Here is a 17,995-nt window from a genome sequence, read left to right on the forward strand (position 1 = left end):
CCAGGCTTGTTTAGATTAATAGTATTGGTGTCTATACTTGCACGTGACCTAGTTATCTTTTCGGCTCCCACTTTTTTATCACAAGTGTGTGCGAGTGTATGTGTCTCAGTGTGTGTGAGTATGTCTGCGTATGGTGATAGCGGACCAACCGGTTCTTGTTCTTGTACTTGTTGTTGTTGTTGTTGTACGAGATCCCACCCACCATTTCTCGTTACCAAGATGGAGACTGGTTCACCCCCGTTACCGCCTCGTGGACAACACAATGAGATTGTTTTGGATACCACGTTGTCGCAGGATCCATCTGTTGGTGCCCAGGCATCCAACTTGCAACATTTCAAATTTAAGGCCAATGACAGCTTGTCGTGCATTTCCCTTATGAGACAGGCCGAGTTATGCAGATCCACCCTCATGAACAATTGCTACAACATTTTATCAATTGAGGCGCGACATTCAAATTTAAGTGAAGATGGAACTTTTTGGGGGAAATTCATCAATGACTATAGTGATGAAACTATAAGAAATGGTGACATTGCAGCATTGGAGGAGGAAATACTTGCTGGGATTCCAGCAGCAGCAGCCGGCAATAATGGTGATGGCGGTGATAATAATCTAAGGGCAGCAGTGTATGAAAAGGTTCTCGACATAAAGTATAATTTCAGCACCATTCGCGATCTCCAAAGATACGTCAAGGAAGGGCCCGGGTCAAGTGGCGAAGATCAAGTAAACCAACTTGAATTGTTGATTAAAGAGAGTGGAGGAGCAGAGTTTAACCTGACTTTACGGTTTTTTTTAATGAGTGTTTACGAGTTGATACTGCTGTTCCCCCAGCCCCAGAAATTTTTTGTCTTGCTCAAGATGTATCAATGGTACATCTTGTTGAGACAAGATGAATTTGTCTACAAGGTGAATCGCGGATTGGAGGACTCTCTAGGTGAAAGTTTTCCACATTTTTCAAGCCAAGGAATCAACTGGTCTGCATATTATAAAGAAATGGTCCCCGTTTTGATGGTCTCGCCGCTTATCTTGGACCTTGTTGTGTTCGAAGGTGCTGACTTCATTCTTCGTCTTATTGTGTGGCTATTCACCAAAAGTCAAGACAAGCTTTTGAAGCTCCACGGCGACGACATGCTCGATTATGTGCGTACGGACGAGTTCTTTGGCGCCATGAATGGCAACTTGTCTGAGATTCTAGAGTTGGACCTCCCCGTGGTTCTTTACGAGAATGAGTTTTATCTCATGAGTGCAAACTCGTTGAGCAATAACCGAAACGAGCTCTCGAACCTCAAAGACATTCGAGATGAATTAACTGTCAAGATAAGCGAAACAAAGCGCAAGATCGATGAGCTCCAGCTAACCCATACTGAGATTGCAGGGCAAAGCACCCAATTCACATCGGACTTGGAATCTGCACGCCAGGAAAACTTACGGTTGAATGAGGAGAAAACGAGCTTGCAGAAAAGATACGAAAATCTCACCATGAAGGAGAATTTGGCAAATACCATTCAAGCGAATAAGGAGTTTTTTCAAAGGAATGAAGATCTCAAACTACAAGTTGAAAAGTTGAGAAAACTGGTTGAGCAAAAGAAAGTGAAGCTTGCCAAAGTTGGCGTTTAATAAGTAGCTCCATGTTCAATCATTAACATAAAAAACAAAAAAGAAAATGGGAAGGGTTTTGATTATGTTTAGTGTTTTTTGTTTTTTTTTTTTTTTTTTTTTATGATCTCTTATACGCGGCAATCGTACCACCACTATTGTCACCACCAAAACAACCACCATCAATTGCATTTCCCAATGAGTGCACCAGAAGCAATTGGGATAGTAGGAGCGGGTCTAGTCGGGTGTTTGGCGGCGTTGGCATTTGCCGCAAAAGGATATGAGGTAACTCTCTTTGAAGCAAGACCAGACCCCGCAACAGTCGACGCTGGCCAACGAAATCTCCGGTCGATCAACTTGGCCGTGAGCAATAGAGGGCTTAGAGCGTTGAAATACGTCGATGAGGACTTGGCCACGCTTGTCCTTGAGCACGTTATCCCAATGAAGGGGAGAATGATTCATGACATCACCGGATTGAAGCAAGAGTCTCAACTATATGGGTTGAATGGCGAGTGCATCAACTCAATCGACAGGTCCTTTCTCAATGACATCCTCTTGGACGAGTTGAAGAAACGCAATGTCAAGGTCCATTTCCAGCATAAGCTCGTGAGAATGACCAACGTGGATGCAAAACCGACTTTGGAAACCATTAATGCCGCGGGAGAGATTGAAAAATACGTGTTTGACTATGCCGTGGGCTCCGATGGAGCACACTCGCAATTCAGATACCAGATGCAAAAGCACATGAGGATGAATTTTACTCAGGAGTACATTGACATGCAATACATGGAGTTGTATATACCTCCAGATCCAAATCCTCAAACCAAATTCTCCATCGACCCGAATCATTTGCATATATGGCCCAGACACGATTTCATGTTGATTGCGCTAGCAAATGGAGACGGTTCCTTTACTTCCACCTTTTTCAGCCCTTGGTCGCTCATCGAGTCAATAAAGTCCAGCAAAGAGTTTGTCGAGTTTTTCAGGAGAAATTTCCCAGATGCATTGGGGTTGATTGGCGAGCAAGCCTTGAAAGAAGCATACGAGTCAAACCCCAGGGGCTCACTCATGCAAGTGAGTGCCTACCCCTACAACAGTCCCAAAGGCAAAACCATTATAATTGGTGATGCTGCGCATTCGATGGTGCCCTTCTACGGCCAAGGCATGAATTGCGGGTTTGAAGACGTGAGGGTGTTGATGGAATTGGTGGACACGCACAAGGGGCTCAGTCAAGCGTTCATCGAGTACTCGCCAGCGAGAAAGGCAGACTTGGATGCCATATGCAAGCTTGCGCTTGCCAACTACCATGAAATGTCGTCAAACGTCACCAATGTATGGTACTTGGCCAAGAAGAAGCTAGATTACACCCTCGGCAAATGGTTTAAAAACAAGTGGTTACCTTTATACACCATGGTTTCCTTTAGAGACGACATTCCATATTCCAGGGCGATAGAAATTGAGCAATCTCAAGCTAGAACAGTTTCCAATTTACAAATCGGGATATTCACTTCCATAGTGTTATATGGTGTATTTCAAGTTGTTAGAAGCTATGACAAAATAAGGTCATAAAGCAAAAAGAACCAAAAAAGAACCAAAAAAGAGAAGATGAAGATTGAAAGATTTATTTTTATTTTCTCTTTTTTTTTTTTTTTTTCGAAAAATATTTCTGGACCGTTGAACCATCGCCATCAATCAATCCCATCTCCATACTTGTACATAGAACTTTGATAAATTTTTTTTAAACTAATAGAAGTCATGCTTAGGTCGACTATATCTCATCGCAACGGCTCTTTTGGAGTGCGTTTGCGTTTGCTTCATTCATCTCGCACCGTTTTCAATGAAAGGCCAACTTCGCCCATGAAGGTGTTTTTCGATACTTTTAGACAAGAAGTGAAGAAATCGGCAGAATTGAAGGAAAACATCAAGGCCTTGCAAGATGAATCCGGGAGAATGGCCGAATCGGAGGCGTTCAAGAGGGCAAAGGAGGCGTATGCGAGAGCTCAAAAGGGAAGCAGCGCTGCAGGAGTCGTTGTTAAAAAGACTGCTGGGGCCGTGGGCGATGTGGCGCAAAAGGCGTGGGAGTCGCCTGTGGGGAAAGGCGTCAGGACCTCGGTTAGGGTCAGTGCAGAAGCCGCCGATAAGGCGTTTGAGCCCGTTAGACAAACCCAGATCTACAAGGATGTCTCGGAGGTGATAGATGACGGCTCGTCCAATGCCTACGGAGGATTCTTGACCAAAGAACAGCGACAAGCTTTGAGAAAGAAGGAGTTGGAAAAGAGACTAAAAGCAGGCTACAAGGGCCCAGTTAAGGAGAATGACGAGGCAGGCGGCGCCTTGATTGCCACCGAGACCAAGGCATCTGGCCCATCCGTGGGCGAGAAATGGGAGACATTCAAGCAAAAGACACCAGTGGGAAGAGGAATCGCGGTGATGAGGGAGAAATGGGATGAATCGGAGAACGGATTGATTAGTCTTGTTCGCACGGTTATCGAGAAAGTGACGGGCTTTTTTGCAGAGACAGAGCAGGCCAAGACAGTTAAACAGTTGAAGTACATGGATCCATCGTTCCGTTTAACGGATTTCCAAAGGACATTGACCAACTACATTGTGCCAGAAGTCGTGGACGCATACATCAAGAATGACAGCAGCATCTTGAAAGAATGGTTCAGCGAAGCGCCATACAATGTGTGGGAAGCTCACAATAAACAATTTACACAGCAGGGGCTTTTTTCAGACAGCAGGATCTTGGATATCAGAGGCGTGGATATTGTCACTTGCAAAATGCTACAACCCAACGACATCCCCGTGATTGTCGTTAGCTGCCGTGCTCAAGAAATCCACCTTTATAGAAAGGCCAAGACGGGTGAAGTTGCTGCTGGTACCGAAGACACCATTCAGTTGAGCACATACGCCATGGTCCTCACCAGAATACCGGAAGAATTCGACAACAAGACCACCGAAGGTTGGAAGATTGTTGAATTTGCTCGCGGTGGCTCAAGACCATTCCACTAGTTGTAGAAAACAGCAACAGCAGCGGCACTAGTAGTAGTAGTATTAGCAGTTGTAGTAGCCATAGTGGTGGTACTTCTTTATCAAGTGAATGTAAATAGAGCCAAATTTAACACGCATACCAACTGGAAAAGTAAAAGGCACAGAAAAAAACAAAAGGAGAAGAGAAAAATTCATACTTATAATGCAACTTGAAATCAACACCACCACCACCACCTAGCTTTATTTCATTTTCGGTTTTCTCTAGCCACAGATGTCGGACACCATAGCTAGTAAAGAGGAAGCATCAAGAGTGTTTGATAGGCTCAAGAAGGAGCATGCCAACCAGGTGTGCTTTGATTGCTCGAACAAGAACCCTACTTGGACGTCGATCCCGTTTGGTATATTATTATGTCTCCAATGTTCATCGGTCCACAGAAACTTGGGAGTGCATGTCTCCTTTGTCAAGTCGTCGAACTTGGACTCGTGGCAAAGAATCCAATTGAGGAACTTCAAATTTGGAGGCAACCAAGCCGCCAGGGATTTTTTCTTGAAAAATGGCGGGTCACAGTACGTTGACAACAAGAACAATATCGATGCAAAGACCAAGTACACCTCGCCCGTTGCCAACAAATACAAGGAGAAGTTGAAGCAAAAGTCAGCGAGCGATGCAATCAAGCATCCCGATGTCGTTACAGTGGACGATGCAAACGAGTCCAGCAGCGAATCGCCAAGCGAAAGCACGGATGATTTTTTTTCAAACTGGACCAAGCCCGTGGTTGCCACGCCATCGCCATTGGCCTCGCAGAGCGTGACTCCAAACGCCTCAAGTGAAGATTTACTGAAGAAGAAACCCATATCAAGAACAACTGCCTCCACCACCACCACCAGCACCACCACGACTCGTGCGAAAAACAGCGCCACCGCCAAGAAGTCGATCTTGTCAACCAAGGGCAACGGGCCACGTAGCTCGAGGTTGAAAAAAGTCAACAAAGAGGAGATTGATTTTGATGCGATTGAAAAAAAAGCTAAAGAGGAAGAAGAAGAGAGGAAAAAATTGGGGTACACACCTGAGCCAGAGACTCCATTGGAAAAAGCACTTCCTGCAAAGCCCGCATCATCTTCATTATCCTCGTCGTCCTCGTCTACAATGCCTGCAAAGAGCAAGGAAACTCCAAGCATACCAGAAACAACACAACAATTTCAAAAACTTGGGTTTGGTATGGTGCAAGGCGAAAACAATGTTTCTGCGCCCACCAAGAAATACAAGGACATTAAATACTCGGGTGATGTTGCCAACAAGTTTGGCCAGCAAAAGGGAATCTCATCGGATGAGTTTTTCGGAAGAGGACCCAGGTTTGACGAAGACGCCAAGAATGAAGCGAGAACCAAATTGCAAGCTTTTGGCGGTGCTCAGTCGATTTCCTCGTCTTCGTACTTTGGTGAGGAAAACGAAGGAAGCAGGGCTGCTAGATCCGACTCCAATGGGCTCAATTTGGGCGATTTGGAAGCAAGTGCAAGAGAGTTTGCTTCGAGATTTAGCGGCAATGCGAATCAGGACATTGATGTTTTGAAAGATGCATTGGAGGATGGAGCAAACAAGTTGGGCTCATATTTAAGAGATTTCTTGAGGTAATCGGCAAAATCATAGAATTTTTTTATAGGATGGGAGAAATGTAGTACTATTGAACCGTGCAATCATATCTGGCTATGTCCGTCGTAACGAATGCGGTCAATCTCGATTCCTCTAGTTTGCAGGAACGACATAACCAAAGTCTTGAAAACTGCGAAAAGGGTCTAGTGGAGTGAGTTGGTGTGGCCGTGATATAAGCGGAAAGGAAGTCGAACATAAAACAATTCAGGCCCCAAGTTTCAAGTATTGAGTGCTAACCCACTTTCTTCTTCAGTCCATAGCACTTGAAGATTACAAGATGTTCAATAACCCCTCACTGGAACTGCCAAGTAATCGAAATGCTTATTTACATACTGGGGTAAAAAGTTGCAATTTATCAAATAATCCCCCATGATTTATCACCCGTGCCCAAGACCAAAGTCGCATGTATATATATTTACACATTCATGTAGAACTCAAAAGCTGCTGTTCTTCCGAACAGCAGTAACGAAACACGCACAGGCCATGTCTATTTATGTAATATGAAACCTGTGTTCCTCCGAAAACTTTAGGGACAAATGCAGCAATGCAGTAAACCGAAACGTTTCGACTCGCCTTGACAGGACTCGACCTTGAATGACTCCAATCGCGTGCTTCTAAACCAAAGCTAAAAAGAAAAAAGAACAGAGAGACAAGTTGAGACGAATCAGACACAGAACTTTTGGACTTGGCGAAGGAATAGCAAAGAGTACAGCATTGTTGTTTGTACAAAATAAAGCCGAGGAGAGAAAGGTATACCAGACCTTGAACCAGCCACGGGACACCGTAGTTTTCAAAGAAAACTCAAGACTTCGGCTAGCTCGTATTTCAGGTTTCTTTGTTCTCCCAGCCTGGTCCCGTCACTCAACCGATGGCTTTTATGCCTCCTCCATAAGAACAACTAGAGGAAACTGGGGTTGAATATTGAGCTAAGCCCTGGGCAAAAAAAAAAAAAAAAAAAAGATGGGGACGTTTCTTGATCTTGTCACAATAGACTTCGTCACCACACTAGGCTCAAATACAAATGAGTTCATACGAGTCCTCCTCCAGTTCACTATTTGTGAAATGTCTGATTAAAGACACCAAGAAAATGGGCAAGTGGGGTTGGCCCTGTGGTTCTAACCATGTAACATGTGAAGACGCAGACAGTAATCGTAAATTGTATGAAATGGTGGGGGAGGGAGAGAGAATAGAGGTGGGGGCAGGGCCTTACTGTAGTTGATTGTTGATGCATTTTAGTCCTATCTACGTCTAATTCATGGAATGACATGACGCCGTGTCATATCTAAAGTCCACGTCTGTGTAGGCCAAAGTTTTGACACACACATGTCGAAGGAACAACTTTCAACTCTTGCTGTTTCCTCAAAAATTGAGAATGTCTGTCAGAAATTGGGGGTTTTGGGGGGGGGGAGGAGGGGAGAGTTTTAGTCTTACCGGAGATAAATTTTACATTGATATGGACAAGAACAACTGGTTTCTGCGTCTCTCTCAAGGAATATATAAAACGGCATAGAATAGATGACTTTTAAAGCTGAGGTCATACGTAAAAGGGTCCAGTGTTGATCCGGCACTATTGGTAGTTTTTTTTGTTCACGGATATTCGAAGGTGGCTTTGATCTGAAGCAGAATAGTTGAACTCCGGATGGAAATGGGGGATAATCTGTGGAGAGCAAACACGGAGTAGAGTTTAAATTAATAGAGCAGGCAGTGTATGCTTGTACACGTAGTCGGGGCTAATCCCTTGCTTTCAAAAAGGGCAAAAATTAAAATTAACCTGTTGAAATGCAACAGCAATGATGAAAGCGAGTTAGTATATACACTTTGGAGTTAAAAAAAAAAAAAAACCTGTCCGTGGCAATAGCAATCTAGAGACAAATACTGCAAAGAAAGAACAAAACAGACCCGGCCCCTGGAGCTCTCCCAAACTGTTTCAAATTAGAAGAATCATTGGGCTTTTCAACCATCTTGATGGTGGATGGATGTGGGGGGTGGAAAGCAACTATTCATGGATGAGAGACGGAGCGCAGCATTTGCAGCCACCTCTTTATGGAAAAAAAACCCCATTAGCCCTCCTAGTTTCCCTCTTGTGTTGTTCCTCTACTGCTTTTTCTTCCCCCGCCAAACTTTCCCTTGTCTTCGCTTTTTGTCTTCGCTTTTTATCCCCAGATTTTGCCACTTACTTTGTGTCTGCATGGCTTTGTTTTCTGGCCAAATGTATACTTTCTTGGAACAGCAGTGGTGCAGATTCTTTCTTTTCTATGAGTTGTTCCGTCCTCAACGCCCTCTTTTTTTTTTTTTTTTTTTCGCCACCAAGTGGCCCCTCCCCTCTTTTACAGCAGCAGCAGCACCAATCAATATTCAAAACCTTCAGCAACCCACACTTCTTACCCTCCCCCAAAAGTCATAGAGTTCCAAGAACTTCAGAAAAAGTTAAATGGCGAGTATACTGAAACAATCATCCAAGGCACTGCTGCTTTTACACGCTGTGCAGTCGAGGCAATCTATCAAGTAACTAAATAAATACCAGAGAGGATCCCTCTTCCCTCAAGGCCTCCGCGGAAGTGAATTAGAGCAAGGCAAGTTCTTGCAACAAATTCATATCTCCAACCGACAAGATGAGTACGGATTCGGCTATATCTGAAGAAAAGTCTGCTGGCAACCACAATGATAACGGATTGTTTGAAAACACAAGCTCGTCGTCGAGTCTAAATAAACCAAGAACCACCAAAGAGGCCTCGGAGTTGGAGTCCATGAATGATGAGGCCGAGAGGGCAGATGGCGAGCACGGAAACATCTTGGCCCAGTATACCGAGAAACAGGTGATGCAAATGGGCAGAAACTATGCACTCAAGCACGATCTTGATCCTGAGTTGTTTTCCAAGGCTGCCGCGCTAGCTAGAGCGCCAGGCGCATTCAACTCAATGCCCTTTTTAACCGAAGAGGAGAAAATGGGGTTGTACCAGGAAGCTACAAAGAAGTTCCACGTGCCCAAAAAACTCGTTGCCGTTGTTGCCCTCGGCTCCATGGCGGCGATTGTGCAAGGCATGGATGAATCGGTCATTAACGGGGCCACATTGTTCTACCCCAAGGCATTTGGAGTCGACAGAATGAATGAGCCTGAGCTCATTGAAGGCTTGGTCAATTCGGCGCCTTACCTCTGCGCCTCCGTCATTGCGTGCTGGATGTCAGATTTGTGGAACCGCAATTTGGGCCGTAAATGGACCATCTTTTGGACGTGCGCTATATCTGCTGCTACGTGTATCTGGCAAGGTTTTACCAACAACTGGTGGCATTTGTTCTTGGCCCGTTTCTTTCTCGGGTTTGGTATTGGAATCAAAAGTGCAACTGTCCCTGCTTATGCTGCAGAGTGCAGTCCCAAGCACATTAGAGGAGCATTGGGGCTGATGTGGCAATTTTTTACAGCTTTTGGGTATGTTATTGAAAAGAAAAAAAAAAAAAAAGACAAAGAATGTTTTTTAAAGTTCAGTACTAACATCTACCTATAGAATCATGTTGGGCTACGTTGCCTGTTTGGCATTTTATTACGTGCCAAAAAAGAGTTTTGGAACAGGTTTGAACTGGAGAGTATGTATAACGTGACGCTAAAAAAAAGAAAAACAAGTTCCACGCTCGTCCTTCTTTTCATGGATCCAATGTACTAACAATTGTTTTTTTTTTTTTTAGTTGATGTTGGGAAGTGCATGTATTCCTGCCCTCATTGTTGTGTTCCAAATCCCCTTTGTTCCAGAATCCCCACGTTGGTTAATGGGTAAAGGAAGACACAGAGATGCATTTGAAAGTTTGAGTCAACTACGTCGTGAACGGATTGCGGCAGCAAGAGATTGCTTCTATCAATACGTTTTACTTCAAGAAGAAGGCAGTTACGAGATTCCAACTTGGAAAAGAATTATCCAAATGTTCACCATTAGGAGAAATAGAAATGCTGTTATTGGGTCATGGATCGTCATGTTTATGCAGCAATGTATGTATACTATCACACACCCACCCATTCATTTTCTCATACGTTGAGAAAAAGAACAAAAGAGGGAGATTATACTAACAATGTTAATTTTTCTAGTCTGTGGAATCAATGTCATTGCATACTATAGTAGTACCATATTCAAGCAAGCGGGTTTCAGTGAAGTTTCGGCTTTGTTAGCATCCTGGGGTTTTGGAATGGTGAATTTCTTGTTTGCCATTCCTGCCATCCTCACAATTGACACGTTTGGAAGACGTAACCTTTTGTTGTTTGCTTTCCCATTAATGTGTGCATTCTTGTTGGTCACCGGTTTTGGCTTTTTAATTCACGATAGACAGGGCCAGCTCGCCATGGTGGCCGTAGGGATCTACTTGTTCTCGTGTGTTTACAGTACATCTGAGGGACCCGTTCCATTTACATACTCGGGAGAAGCATTCCCGCTTTACATTCGTGACTTGGGACTTTCGTGGGCCACTGCGACTTGCTGGTTTTTCAACTTTATCTTGGCATTCACTTGGCCCAAAATGTTGGACTCGATGACTCCCACGGGAGCATTTGGCTTTTATGCCGCCTGGAATGCCATTGGTTTCTTCCTCGTGTTGTGGTTCTTGCCCGAAACCAAGAGTTTGACCTTGGAAGAGTTGGACGATATCTTTTCGGTGCCCATGTATGAGCACGCGGTTTACCGTACAAGAACCTTTTTCAATGGAATTCAGAGACATGTGCTTCGTCGCAAGGATGTTAAGGATCCACCTCCCATTTATACACATCAAAGAATGGCAGTTACGAATCCTGAATGGAACGATAAGGCCGAAGTTGACCATGTTGAATAAATTACTGAGTGCTTTTAATTTTTTAATAATTTATTATTTAGAGTTTCCCTTGCTTGACTGTTTTCTCGTAGTGCTTAGTTTCGATTTTAGTGTTGGCTGCAAAAAACCAACTCTTGATACATCAAGCCAAGCGCGCTTCACTCGGCGTTGTCCGCTTTAATGAAAACGGAGTGAGAACCTCGGATTTCTAACACTAGGGCATATCACCGCAGGCCGATACTCCTACTGACTCGAAAACTTCAACTATTTCTAAGCTGAAACGAAGCAACTGAATGTTTTTTTTATTTCACCTCTCAGGTCTTCCTAATTATTTTGCAGCCAATTGATTATCAAATTTTAGACGGCTTTTTGTGCAAAAAAAAAAAAACCAACAAAGCATAGAGTAAGCTCACGTCCTCCAAATTAAAAAACTCCGTTTTTTTTGCTGAAACAAGGTACATACAGAGAGAGATAGAAATCGTACTCTGGCATTTGCTATGAGTCTTTGAAATGCTCCTTTTTTGGCTTGTCTATTGAGTTGAAACTTTGCCTCGTTTTGGTGCGTGACAAAGTTTCTCATTTCGATTCTCTGGGTGGCCTCCATTTTTTTTTTTTTTCAGTGCGATTTGCTCGATTGGGCCTGGTGTGGTATCTAACACTACAAAGCTCGAGTCAGATTGCAAATAATTTAGCAGATATTGACATACGGGCTTCATCCCTGGCTATTTACGGGTAAGGAGTTGCTCGCCGTGGTTCGCCGTATAGTCTCAACTATCAACTCATCGCTACTCCCTCCCCAAACTCCCAACCACGTGCCTCATATTTCAACCCGTGACCCAACCGAAAATGAACAAAGTCACACCTAAGGCCCCATACAAGATAACACCCGAAATCAAGCCCCAGAACTTCCAGCTTTTGCTCCACGGCATCCCATCGACTCGGCACCGAAGCAGCATCGCACCAACGCACACAGCAGCGGCCGTAATATAATAGCCGAGATAGAAATTCATGTAATTCCATAACGGATCGCTCCTGTGCTGCTGCTGCTGCTGTTGAGACAGCAGGGAAAACAGAATCATGGTTTTAATGAGTAGGATTACGTATGCTACTGGTATCAATATGAACTGCAAAAGTATCGTGTATAAGATGAGTGTTGCTACAGTGGAAACGAGTCCTTGCGGTTGTTGCTGTTGTTGTTCAATGTGGGACGAGTTGATGTTTTGACCGGACTCAATGTCCAAATCGCTTGTGAGCGGGACTTTATCCTCCGGTGCCATTGCTATTCTGTTTGACCTTTTCCCTCCTGGTGTCTTTCTTTTCTGACTTTTTGATCTTTTGATCTTTCCTGACAGTGAAAGAGGAGGAAGAGATTAAATGCGCAATCATCAAAACGTGCGGCGCATGGCACTCCCACCCCTTCACTTTTCCCCCTTGTTCTCCGCATTCGCAAACGTCGTCAATATGTCAAATTGCGCCAATGTGCCATTACCATCCTGCATCTCTGTAGAGTGAGGACTTGAGTGTCTTAGTTCAACTTTACAAGAATAACCGGCCTTGACCCGATTTGACAAGGATGTGTCCCAAAAGCACATCCCTCTATATTATGTAAATATAAATATATCCAATTCTAAGTAACATTTTCGTTTTTTTTTTTCATTTCCTTGGTTCTAAAATCAAATTGCCAGTGGGCACCTCCGAATGGCCCTTGCCATAAGCATAAACAGTGACACCTCGAACCAAAGTCTCCAACACCCGGCCGTTAAACTCCATACCATCGTACGCCGTCAACTTGTTCTTGAAAAAAGTGTCGTTGTTTTCAATCCTGAAAACCGCCTCGGTATCAAATATGCATATATCGGCATCATATCCCAATTGAAACGAACCTTTAACGTGGTCCAAGCCAACTTGCTTCGCCGTGTTTAGCGAGCACCACTTGTTAATCTCGGGCAACGAGACGGGCGGGTTGAGTTTTTGCCCCTCGGTGAACAAGATGGGCAAGCCAAACCCGACACTAGATATCCCGCCCCAGGCCTCAAAAAAGTCCCCCTTTTCCATGCCCTTGAGATCGGGCGTGCATGGCGAATGGTCAGACACTACCGTGGTGATGATATCGTTTCTCAATGCTTTCCAAAGAAGTTTCCTATTGTCATCGGTTCGAATTGGCGGGCAGCATTTAAAGTGGGTCGAGCAGTTGCCGATTTTTTCCGCGCAAAGTGATAAATAGTGGAAACAGGTTTCCGCCGTGATGAGCAAACCTTTGGCCTTGGCTGCTCTGAGCAAGGGGATGGCTTCGTGCGTTGCCAAATGCACAATGTGGAGTGGGACACTCGGGATCATGGTTGCGCAGTTGATGATTTCTGCAATGGCGGTAGTTTCAAAGTTATCGGGTCTTGACGCGAGAAATGATGCATATGAAGTGGCATCGATGTTGGCCAAAATCGAGTCTGTTTGCGCGGCCATAAAGAGTGGAGTGCTGACTTTGGTATCTTCAATCATGGGGCTTTCCGGGTTGAGTCTATATGGCGGGTCCTGCGTTGACCCATCGCGGCCAATCTTGTTGACCTTGATTGCATATTTGCCAAAAGTTGGTTCCGCACCTGCCAACGCTGGAGTTCTTGCCAAGGCTCTCGCTTGAGCGTCAGATAGAATCTTGTGATCAATGGACCCGGCGTGGTTATGAGGCAATTTGCAGTTTTCGTGTTCGTGAAGATGATCACCGTGGTCGTGTCTAAGGAGCTTGACCACCGGTTTTGGTGCTCTATCGATAAATGAGGCCGACATGCCGAGGTTGAAATCTCCATTCATCAACTCGCTCTCAACAGTGGCCGGCGACACCAACCCATCTTCTTCTTCAACACTATTGCACGTTGTCCCTTCTTCTTCGTCTTCTTCTTCTTCATCATCATCATCATCATCATCGCCCAAAAACTCAAACTCGGCTCGCTGTTCCTTTGGCTGCATCTCCGCGTGGAACATCAACAAGGTCTTTTCATGCTTGACCAATTTCATAGCCTCGACAATAATCTGGGGCGTGATCGCGGGAAACTCCTCAACTCCACTTTCAATCATAAACGCCTTGAACCCTCTGACACCCATCCTGATCAACGGGATCAAGTCTTGCAAATTAGTCGGGATGAGCCCGCCCCAGAAGCCCGTATCAACCCAGCACTGGTTTCGCGCCGCGTTGATCTTCAAGTTGAAATTGGCCACGGTGGTCGTGGGCGGTATCGCGTTCAAGGGCATGTCGATCACCGTGGTGACGCCGCCGGCGGCAGCAGCCCTGGTGCCCGTGGCGAAACCCTCCCACTCAGTCCGCCCGGGCTCGTTCAAATGCACGTGTGCGTCGACTAGACCGGGCATGATCACCGCGGGAGTCACGTTTCTGTAGTCTATGGGGAGCACATTGTAGGCGCGGAGTATTGCATCGCCCGGCTCCACCAATTTTTTTTCAATGTGGATGATTTTGCCCGTTTCGATGGAAAATATGAGTGTCCCTGGGCCCACCTCTGAGCCGATTAGTACTCTAGTAGACGATAAAGCTCGCGACATGCTGTAAAAATAACCGTATAAAAGGGAGTGCTCTCGATGAGTGGAGAATGGATATATATGTATCTCCTTGTAGATAGTTACTGCTCGATAAAGAAAAAAGCTGTGACGTGTAGGGGAGTTTCTGTATAAATGTGACTGATATCGTGATAAAATCGACTGTTTTCGAGTTTTCCTTATCTTCACGAGAACAAAGAAAAAGAAAAGACTGCCTCACGTCGTTATCAGCGGGGCCGTGAATGTGTGAACAGTAACGCGCTTTCTCTTTTTCTTTGCAAGGTATAACGAGTAGTGAAGCCTAGAAGAAAAGGAAGGATCTGAGATAGATCTTATAAGATTTCTCCAGCTCAGCCTAAGTCTGTTCACACGCAAGGGATTTACGTCAAACTGGGCACCTTTCATCAGACCCCGTGATGGGTGAGTTTGAGAGTGTCGCAGATGCCCGACCCGCCTAGTCCGCTTTTGGCAGGTGCACACAAAATCGCTCGTCTCGATGCCGGGTGCTACCATGTGTCTTCGGTCGACGAGAAACACGCTAAACTGCGCTCGGGCCGAAAGCGGAGAGGATGCCACGGAGGAAGAGGAAAAGACAGGAGGGGAGAGGGTAAGTAGAGCCGGTCGGCAGGTCGATGGGGTCGATAATATGCCCTTTGGGAGAGAAGAAATAGTCTCGCTGTCACTTGCATCATCATCATCTCTGGTGAATATATATATATATATATGCGCACCAATGACGGCCTATTCTTTTTGGTGAGTTTTATTCGTAGGTAACCAATTGCTTACCTGAGTCGGCTTCGATACCTTTCAAATACAATTGGTGCAATTCCAAACCTTCACCTTCAGTAAATGGCAATTTCTCGCTAGGAGCTTCTTTCAAACTACCTTCCTTGTACCACTGTTGGATCTGGTTCAATGTCTTTTGTTTCAACTCGGGGTTGTTTTTCAACAACTCCGTCACCCAGAACCCTGCGCTAGTGATATTTTTGAAAATAAATAACGAAGTGGGAACGGTCACCGGTTTCATGGACATGCCTCCATAGGTCAACATTAACCCATTGGGACTCAATTTTCTCGCAATACCCTGCGACGAAGAGCCGCCCACACAGTTCAATGCGAGCTTCACTTCTCCCTGGGTCAGCTTGACCAACAGCTTAATTTTGTCGCCCGCTTCTCGCTCTGAATTCTCCTTTTCCGTAATGACGTGCGTTGCTCCAAGCTCCTGCAATGCCTCTCTAGTACCATTTGCATCGTGTCTGTCCCTGATAACTGAAATGCTGTTGAAGCCCAAGATCTTGGCGATTTGAATGGCGTATTTGCCCACCGCCGAAGTTCCTCCGTTTTGGACAAACCAATCTTTACCCGGCTCAAGCTTCACGTAATGGGTCAACATGAGCAAAGCCGTGGGCGGGTTTACCGAGATGGTTGCACCTTGATTAACAGTGATCCCCTTATCCAACTTGATGAAATCCACTTCCTTGCCCAACGCATGCGTTCTCCAAGTACCGAAATTGACTTGGCTTGGAATCGCCCAGTCACCCACTTGGAATTCGCGCACCTGGTCGCCAACTTTCAAAACTTGAAACAACCCTTCGTTGCCACATGGTGCCGCGGGCTCATCAGTGCCGTAATCCAACGTCTTTGCCGGCTTGGAAGGATAAACCCCCTGAATTTGGTTGATATCGGAAGGGTTGACTGGCGATGCAATTGTCTTGACTAGAACTTGCTCTGGCGCCAAATTGTCGTCATCAATGGTGAAGTTCTGGGTGAAGAGGACATCTTTTGGAGGGCCGTGCTGTTTATATAAAACAGCCTGAGCTTGGATCATTGTTCTTCGGAATGTCAATGGCGTCACTGCTCTCAACATTGTTTTCTGGTCCTTTTCCCCTTTTTCTTGAAAATGTAGAAGAGCAAGCAAATGTTGAATTTGTGGGGATGGAAAGGCCCCCCCCTACAGAGAGAGAGTGAGAAAAAAATTTGAAATCGCAACATTTGGAGGGAAAGTTCAACACTGTAATACATTTATTTTGCAAAGGGTATTGAAACTAACCACAGCATAATCTATTCACTCTTTTCTAACCGTTGCTTCTTTTGCAACTTCTTCAACTTGGTATTCTGGTAGGTGCCCAATACAAAGAAGATCAAGTTGAAGAAAACGACCCACAACTCGGGCTTCACGAATTTTTGAGCAACAACAAGCGCTAAAAACGACGTTACCATCGAGGACCTCAACACGGGAAGGTACCCCTTTTGCAAAGAGGTCTTGATGACGGTGTAGATTCTGCCAATCTCGCAGATGCTGAAGCTCTTGGGCTGGTAGTTGTTGATCAAGCCGATCCAGGCCACAAAGCACGCCGACAATGTAGGAGTCACCGTGAACAACGACGTCAATATCTGCAAGATTTTCTGTTTAGGAGTCAAGGGACCTTTGAAGATTTTGTTGATGACACCATACATTTTATGGCTTATTGGTGTCGATATCAAGCTTCCGTAGATGATCATCTTCACCAATTTGGAGCTAAACACGTGCTTGATCTTGAGTCCAAGAATGCGGGACTCCTTGTATTCGTTGGTTATTGCTGACGAAATCGTTTCGTTCAAGCCATTGAGTATGCCCGAGGTTACCGACTTTGTAGCGAGAGGGTACTGTGCTAGATATGCAAGGTATTGTGCATTCAACTCTTGGAAAGACATCTTTAAAACAAACCTCCACCTGTTTCTATTCTTACTCTCCTTCTGCTTCTGCTATATGCCCAAGCGAAGATGAAGGCCCTCCAGTGTTTATAAATATGCAAATATATATCTCGCAGTGGGTGGGGGAAGGGGGGAACAGGCAGTTCCCTTAGCGCGGAGATCTGGCGAGTATCGAGATTACCAGAAGGGGAATAAATATCCGCTAACCAAACAGCTCCAATCAAACACCTTCAACATGGACCAAAAGCTTTCTTCAATACTCCAAGAGACAACGCGTCACTTTCAGTGGCTCAAGGATAGGGATCCTACTTCATATATGTATATATATATACATCTGACATCTTTTTTTTTTCTTTCTATTGAAAAAGAACAAACCAGGGATCAACTGTTCAAGATCTAAGCCGCTTTCTCTTTAGCCCGCGGAGGTTAGCGTTATCAGTCGCGGTGCATCGCGCGACAAACACCACCACCACTAACCCCAGAGCTCATGGTGGATGTCTGACCAACGATACCGCGTCCAGAAGGAGGAGACACACCGCTTCTCAGTGACTGTTCCCTGAACAACCTCGACAACAACAGTAGAAACTCGCTCTATCTTTGTCAGGCTATCTTTAGCGGAGTACCCACGGCAGGGGTGTAGGGAGTAGAGGGCCAGTCAAGTTGAAGAGTTTGCAGCCAGTTTCCACGCCATCAAAAAGAACCATAGACCACCAAAGTCAAAGCTCTACGGAAACC

General features: G+C 45.1%; 10 protein-coding genes across 10 annotated transcripts; 6 read left to right on the top strand and 4 right to left on the bottom strand. All coding sequences in view use genetic code 12, as the record gives it.

Annotated features, from left to right (window-relative positions):
* Positions 1–219: 219 nt before the first annotated feature.
* Positions 220–1,614, top strand: LODBEIA_P21390 (uncharacterized protein; the record flags this gene model as incomplete). Its single annotated transcript, XM_066972105.1, has 1 exon — positions 220–1,614. The coding sequence occupies one exon, from the start codon at positions 220–222 to the stop codon at positions 1,612–1,614; it is 1,395 nt and encodes a 464-aa protein (XP_066829077.1).
* A 177-nt stretch (positions 1,615–1,791) lies between these two features.
* On the top strand, positions 1,792–3,162 carry LODBEIA_P21400 (uncharacterized protein; the record flags this gene model as incomplete). The annotated part of the gene is made up of 1 exon (XM_066972107.1): positions 1,792–3,162. One exon carries the CDS (start codon positions 1,792–1,794, stop codon positions 3,160–3,162), a length of 1,371 nt encoding a protein of 456 aa, XP_066829078.1.
* A 186-nt stretch (positions 3,163–3,348) lies between these two features.
* On the top strand, positions 3,349–4,605 carry LODBEIA_P21410 (uncharacterized protein; the record flags this gene model as incomplete). The annotated part of the gene is made up of 1 exon (XM_066972108.1): positions 3,349–4,605. One exon carries the CDS (start codon positions 3,349–3,351, stop codon positions 4,603–4,605), a length of 1,257 nt encoding a protein of 418 aa, XP_066829079.1.
* Positions 4,606–4,855: 250 nt separating this feature from the next.
* On the top strand, positions 4,856–6,217 carry LODBEIA_P21420 (uncharacterized protein; the record flags this gene model as incomplete). The annotated part of the gene is made up of 1 exon (XM_066972109.1): positions 4,856–6,217. The coding sequence occupies one exon, from the start codon at positions 4,856–4,858 to the stop codon at positions 6,215–6,217; it is 1,362 nt and encodes a 453-aa protein (XP_066829080.1).
* A 2,630-nt stretch (positions 6,218–8,847) lies between these two features.
* LODBEIA_P21430 (uncharacterized protein) lies at positions 8,848–9,832 on the top strand (the record flags this gene model as incomplete). The annotated part of the gene is made up of 2 exons (XM_066972110.1): positions 8,848–9,662; positions 9,739–9,832. 2 exons carry the CDS (start codon positions 8,848–8,850, stop codon positions 9,830–9,832), a joined length of 909 nt encoding a protein of 302 aa, XP_066829081.1.
* A 165-nt stretch (positions 9,833–9,997) lies between these two features.
* Positions 9,998–11,044, top strand: LODBEIA_P21440 (uncharacterized protein; the record flags this gene model as incomplete). Its single annotated transcript, XM_066972111.1, has 2 exons — positions 9,998–10,214; positions 10,311–11,044. The coding sequence occupies 2 exons, from the start codon at positions 9,998–10,000 to the stop codon at positions 11,042–11,044; spliced, it is 951 nt and encodes a 316-aa protein (XP_066829082.1).
* An 803-nt stretch (positions 11,045–11,847) lies between these two features.
* Positions 11,848–12,300, bottom strand: LODBEIA_P21450 (uncharacterized protein; the record flags this gene model as incomplete). Its single annotated transcript, XM_066972112.1, has 1 exon — positions 11,848–12,300. One exon carries the CDS (start codon positions 12,298–12,300, stop codon positions 11,848–11,850), a length of 453 nt encoding a protein of 150 aa, XP_066829083.1.
* Positions 12,301–12,676: 376 nt separating this feature from the next.
* Positions 12,677–14,572, bottom strand: LODBEIA_P21460 (uncharacterized protein; the record flags this gene model as incomplete). Its single annotated transcript, XM_066972113.1, has 1 exon — positions 12,677–14,572. One exon carries the CDS (start codon positions 14,570–14,572, stop codon positions 12,677–12,679), a length of 1,896 nt encoding a protein of 631 aa, XP_066829084.1.
* A 754-nt stretch (positions 14,573–15,326) lies between these two features.
* Positions 15,327–16,433, bottom strand: LODBEIA_P21470 (uncharacterized protein; the record flags this gene model as incomplete). Its single annotated transcript, XM_066972114.1, has 1 exon — positions 15,327–16,433. One exon carries the CDS (start codon positions 16,431–16,433, stop codon positions 15,327–15,329), a length of 1,107 nt encoding a protein of 368 aa, XP_066829085.1.
* Positions 16,434–16,627: 194 nt separating this feature from the next.
* LODBEIA_P21480 (uncharacterized protein) lies at positions 16,628–17,260 on the bottom strand (the record flags this gene model as incomplete). The annotated part of the gene is made up of 1 exon (XM_066972115.1): positions 16,628–17,260. The coding sequence occupies one exon, from the start codon at positions 17,258–17,260 to the stop codon at positions 16,628–16,630; it is 633 nt and encodes a 210-aa protein (XP_066829086.1).
* Positions 17,261–17,995: the final 735 nt, after the last annotated feature.

Source organism: Lodderomyces beijingensis (genome assembly GCF_963989305.1).
Source record: "Lodderomyces beijingensis strain CBS 14171 genome assembly, chromosome: 3".
NCBI lineage: Eukaryota > Fungi > Ascomycota > Pichiomycetes > Serinales > Debaryomycetaceae > Lodderomyces > Lodderomyces beijingensis.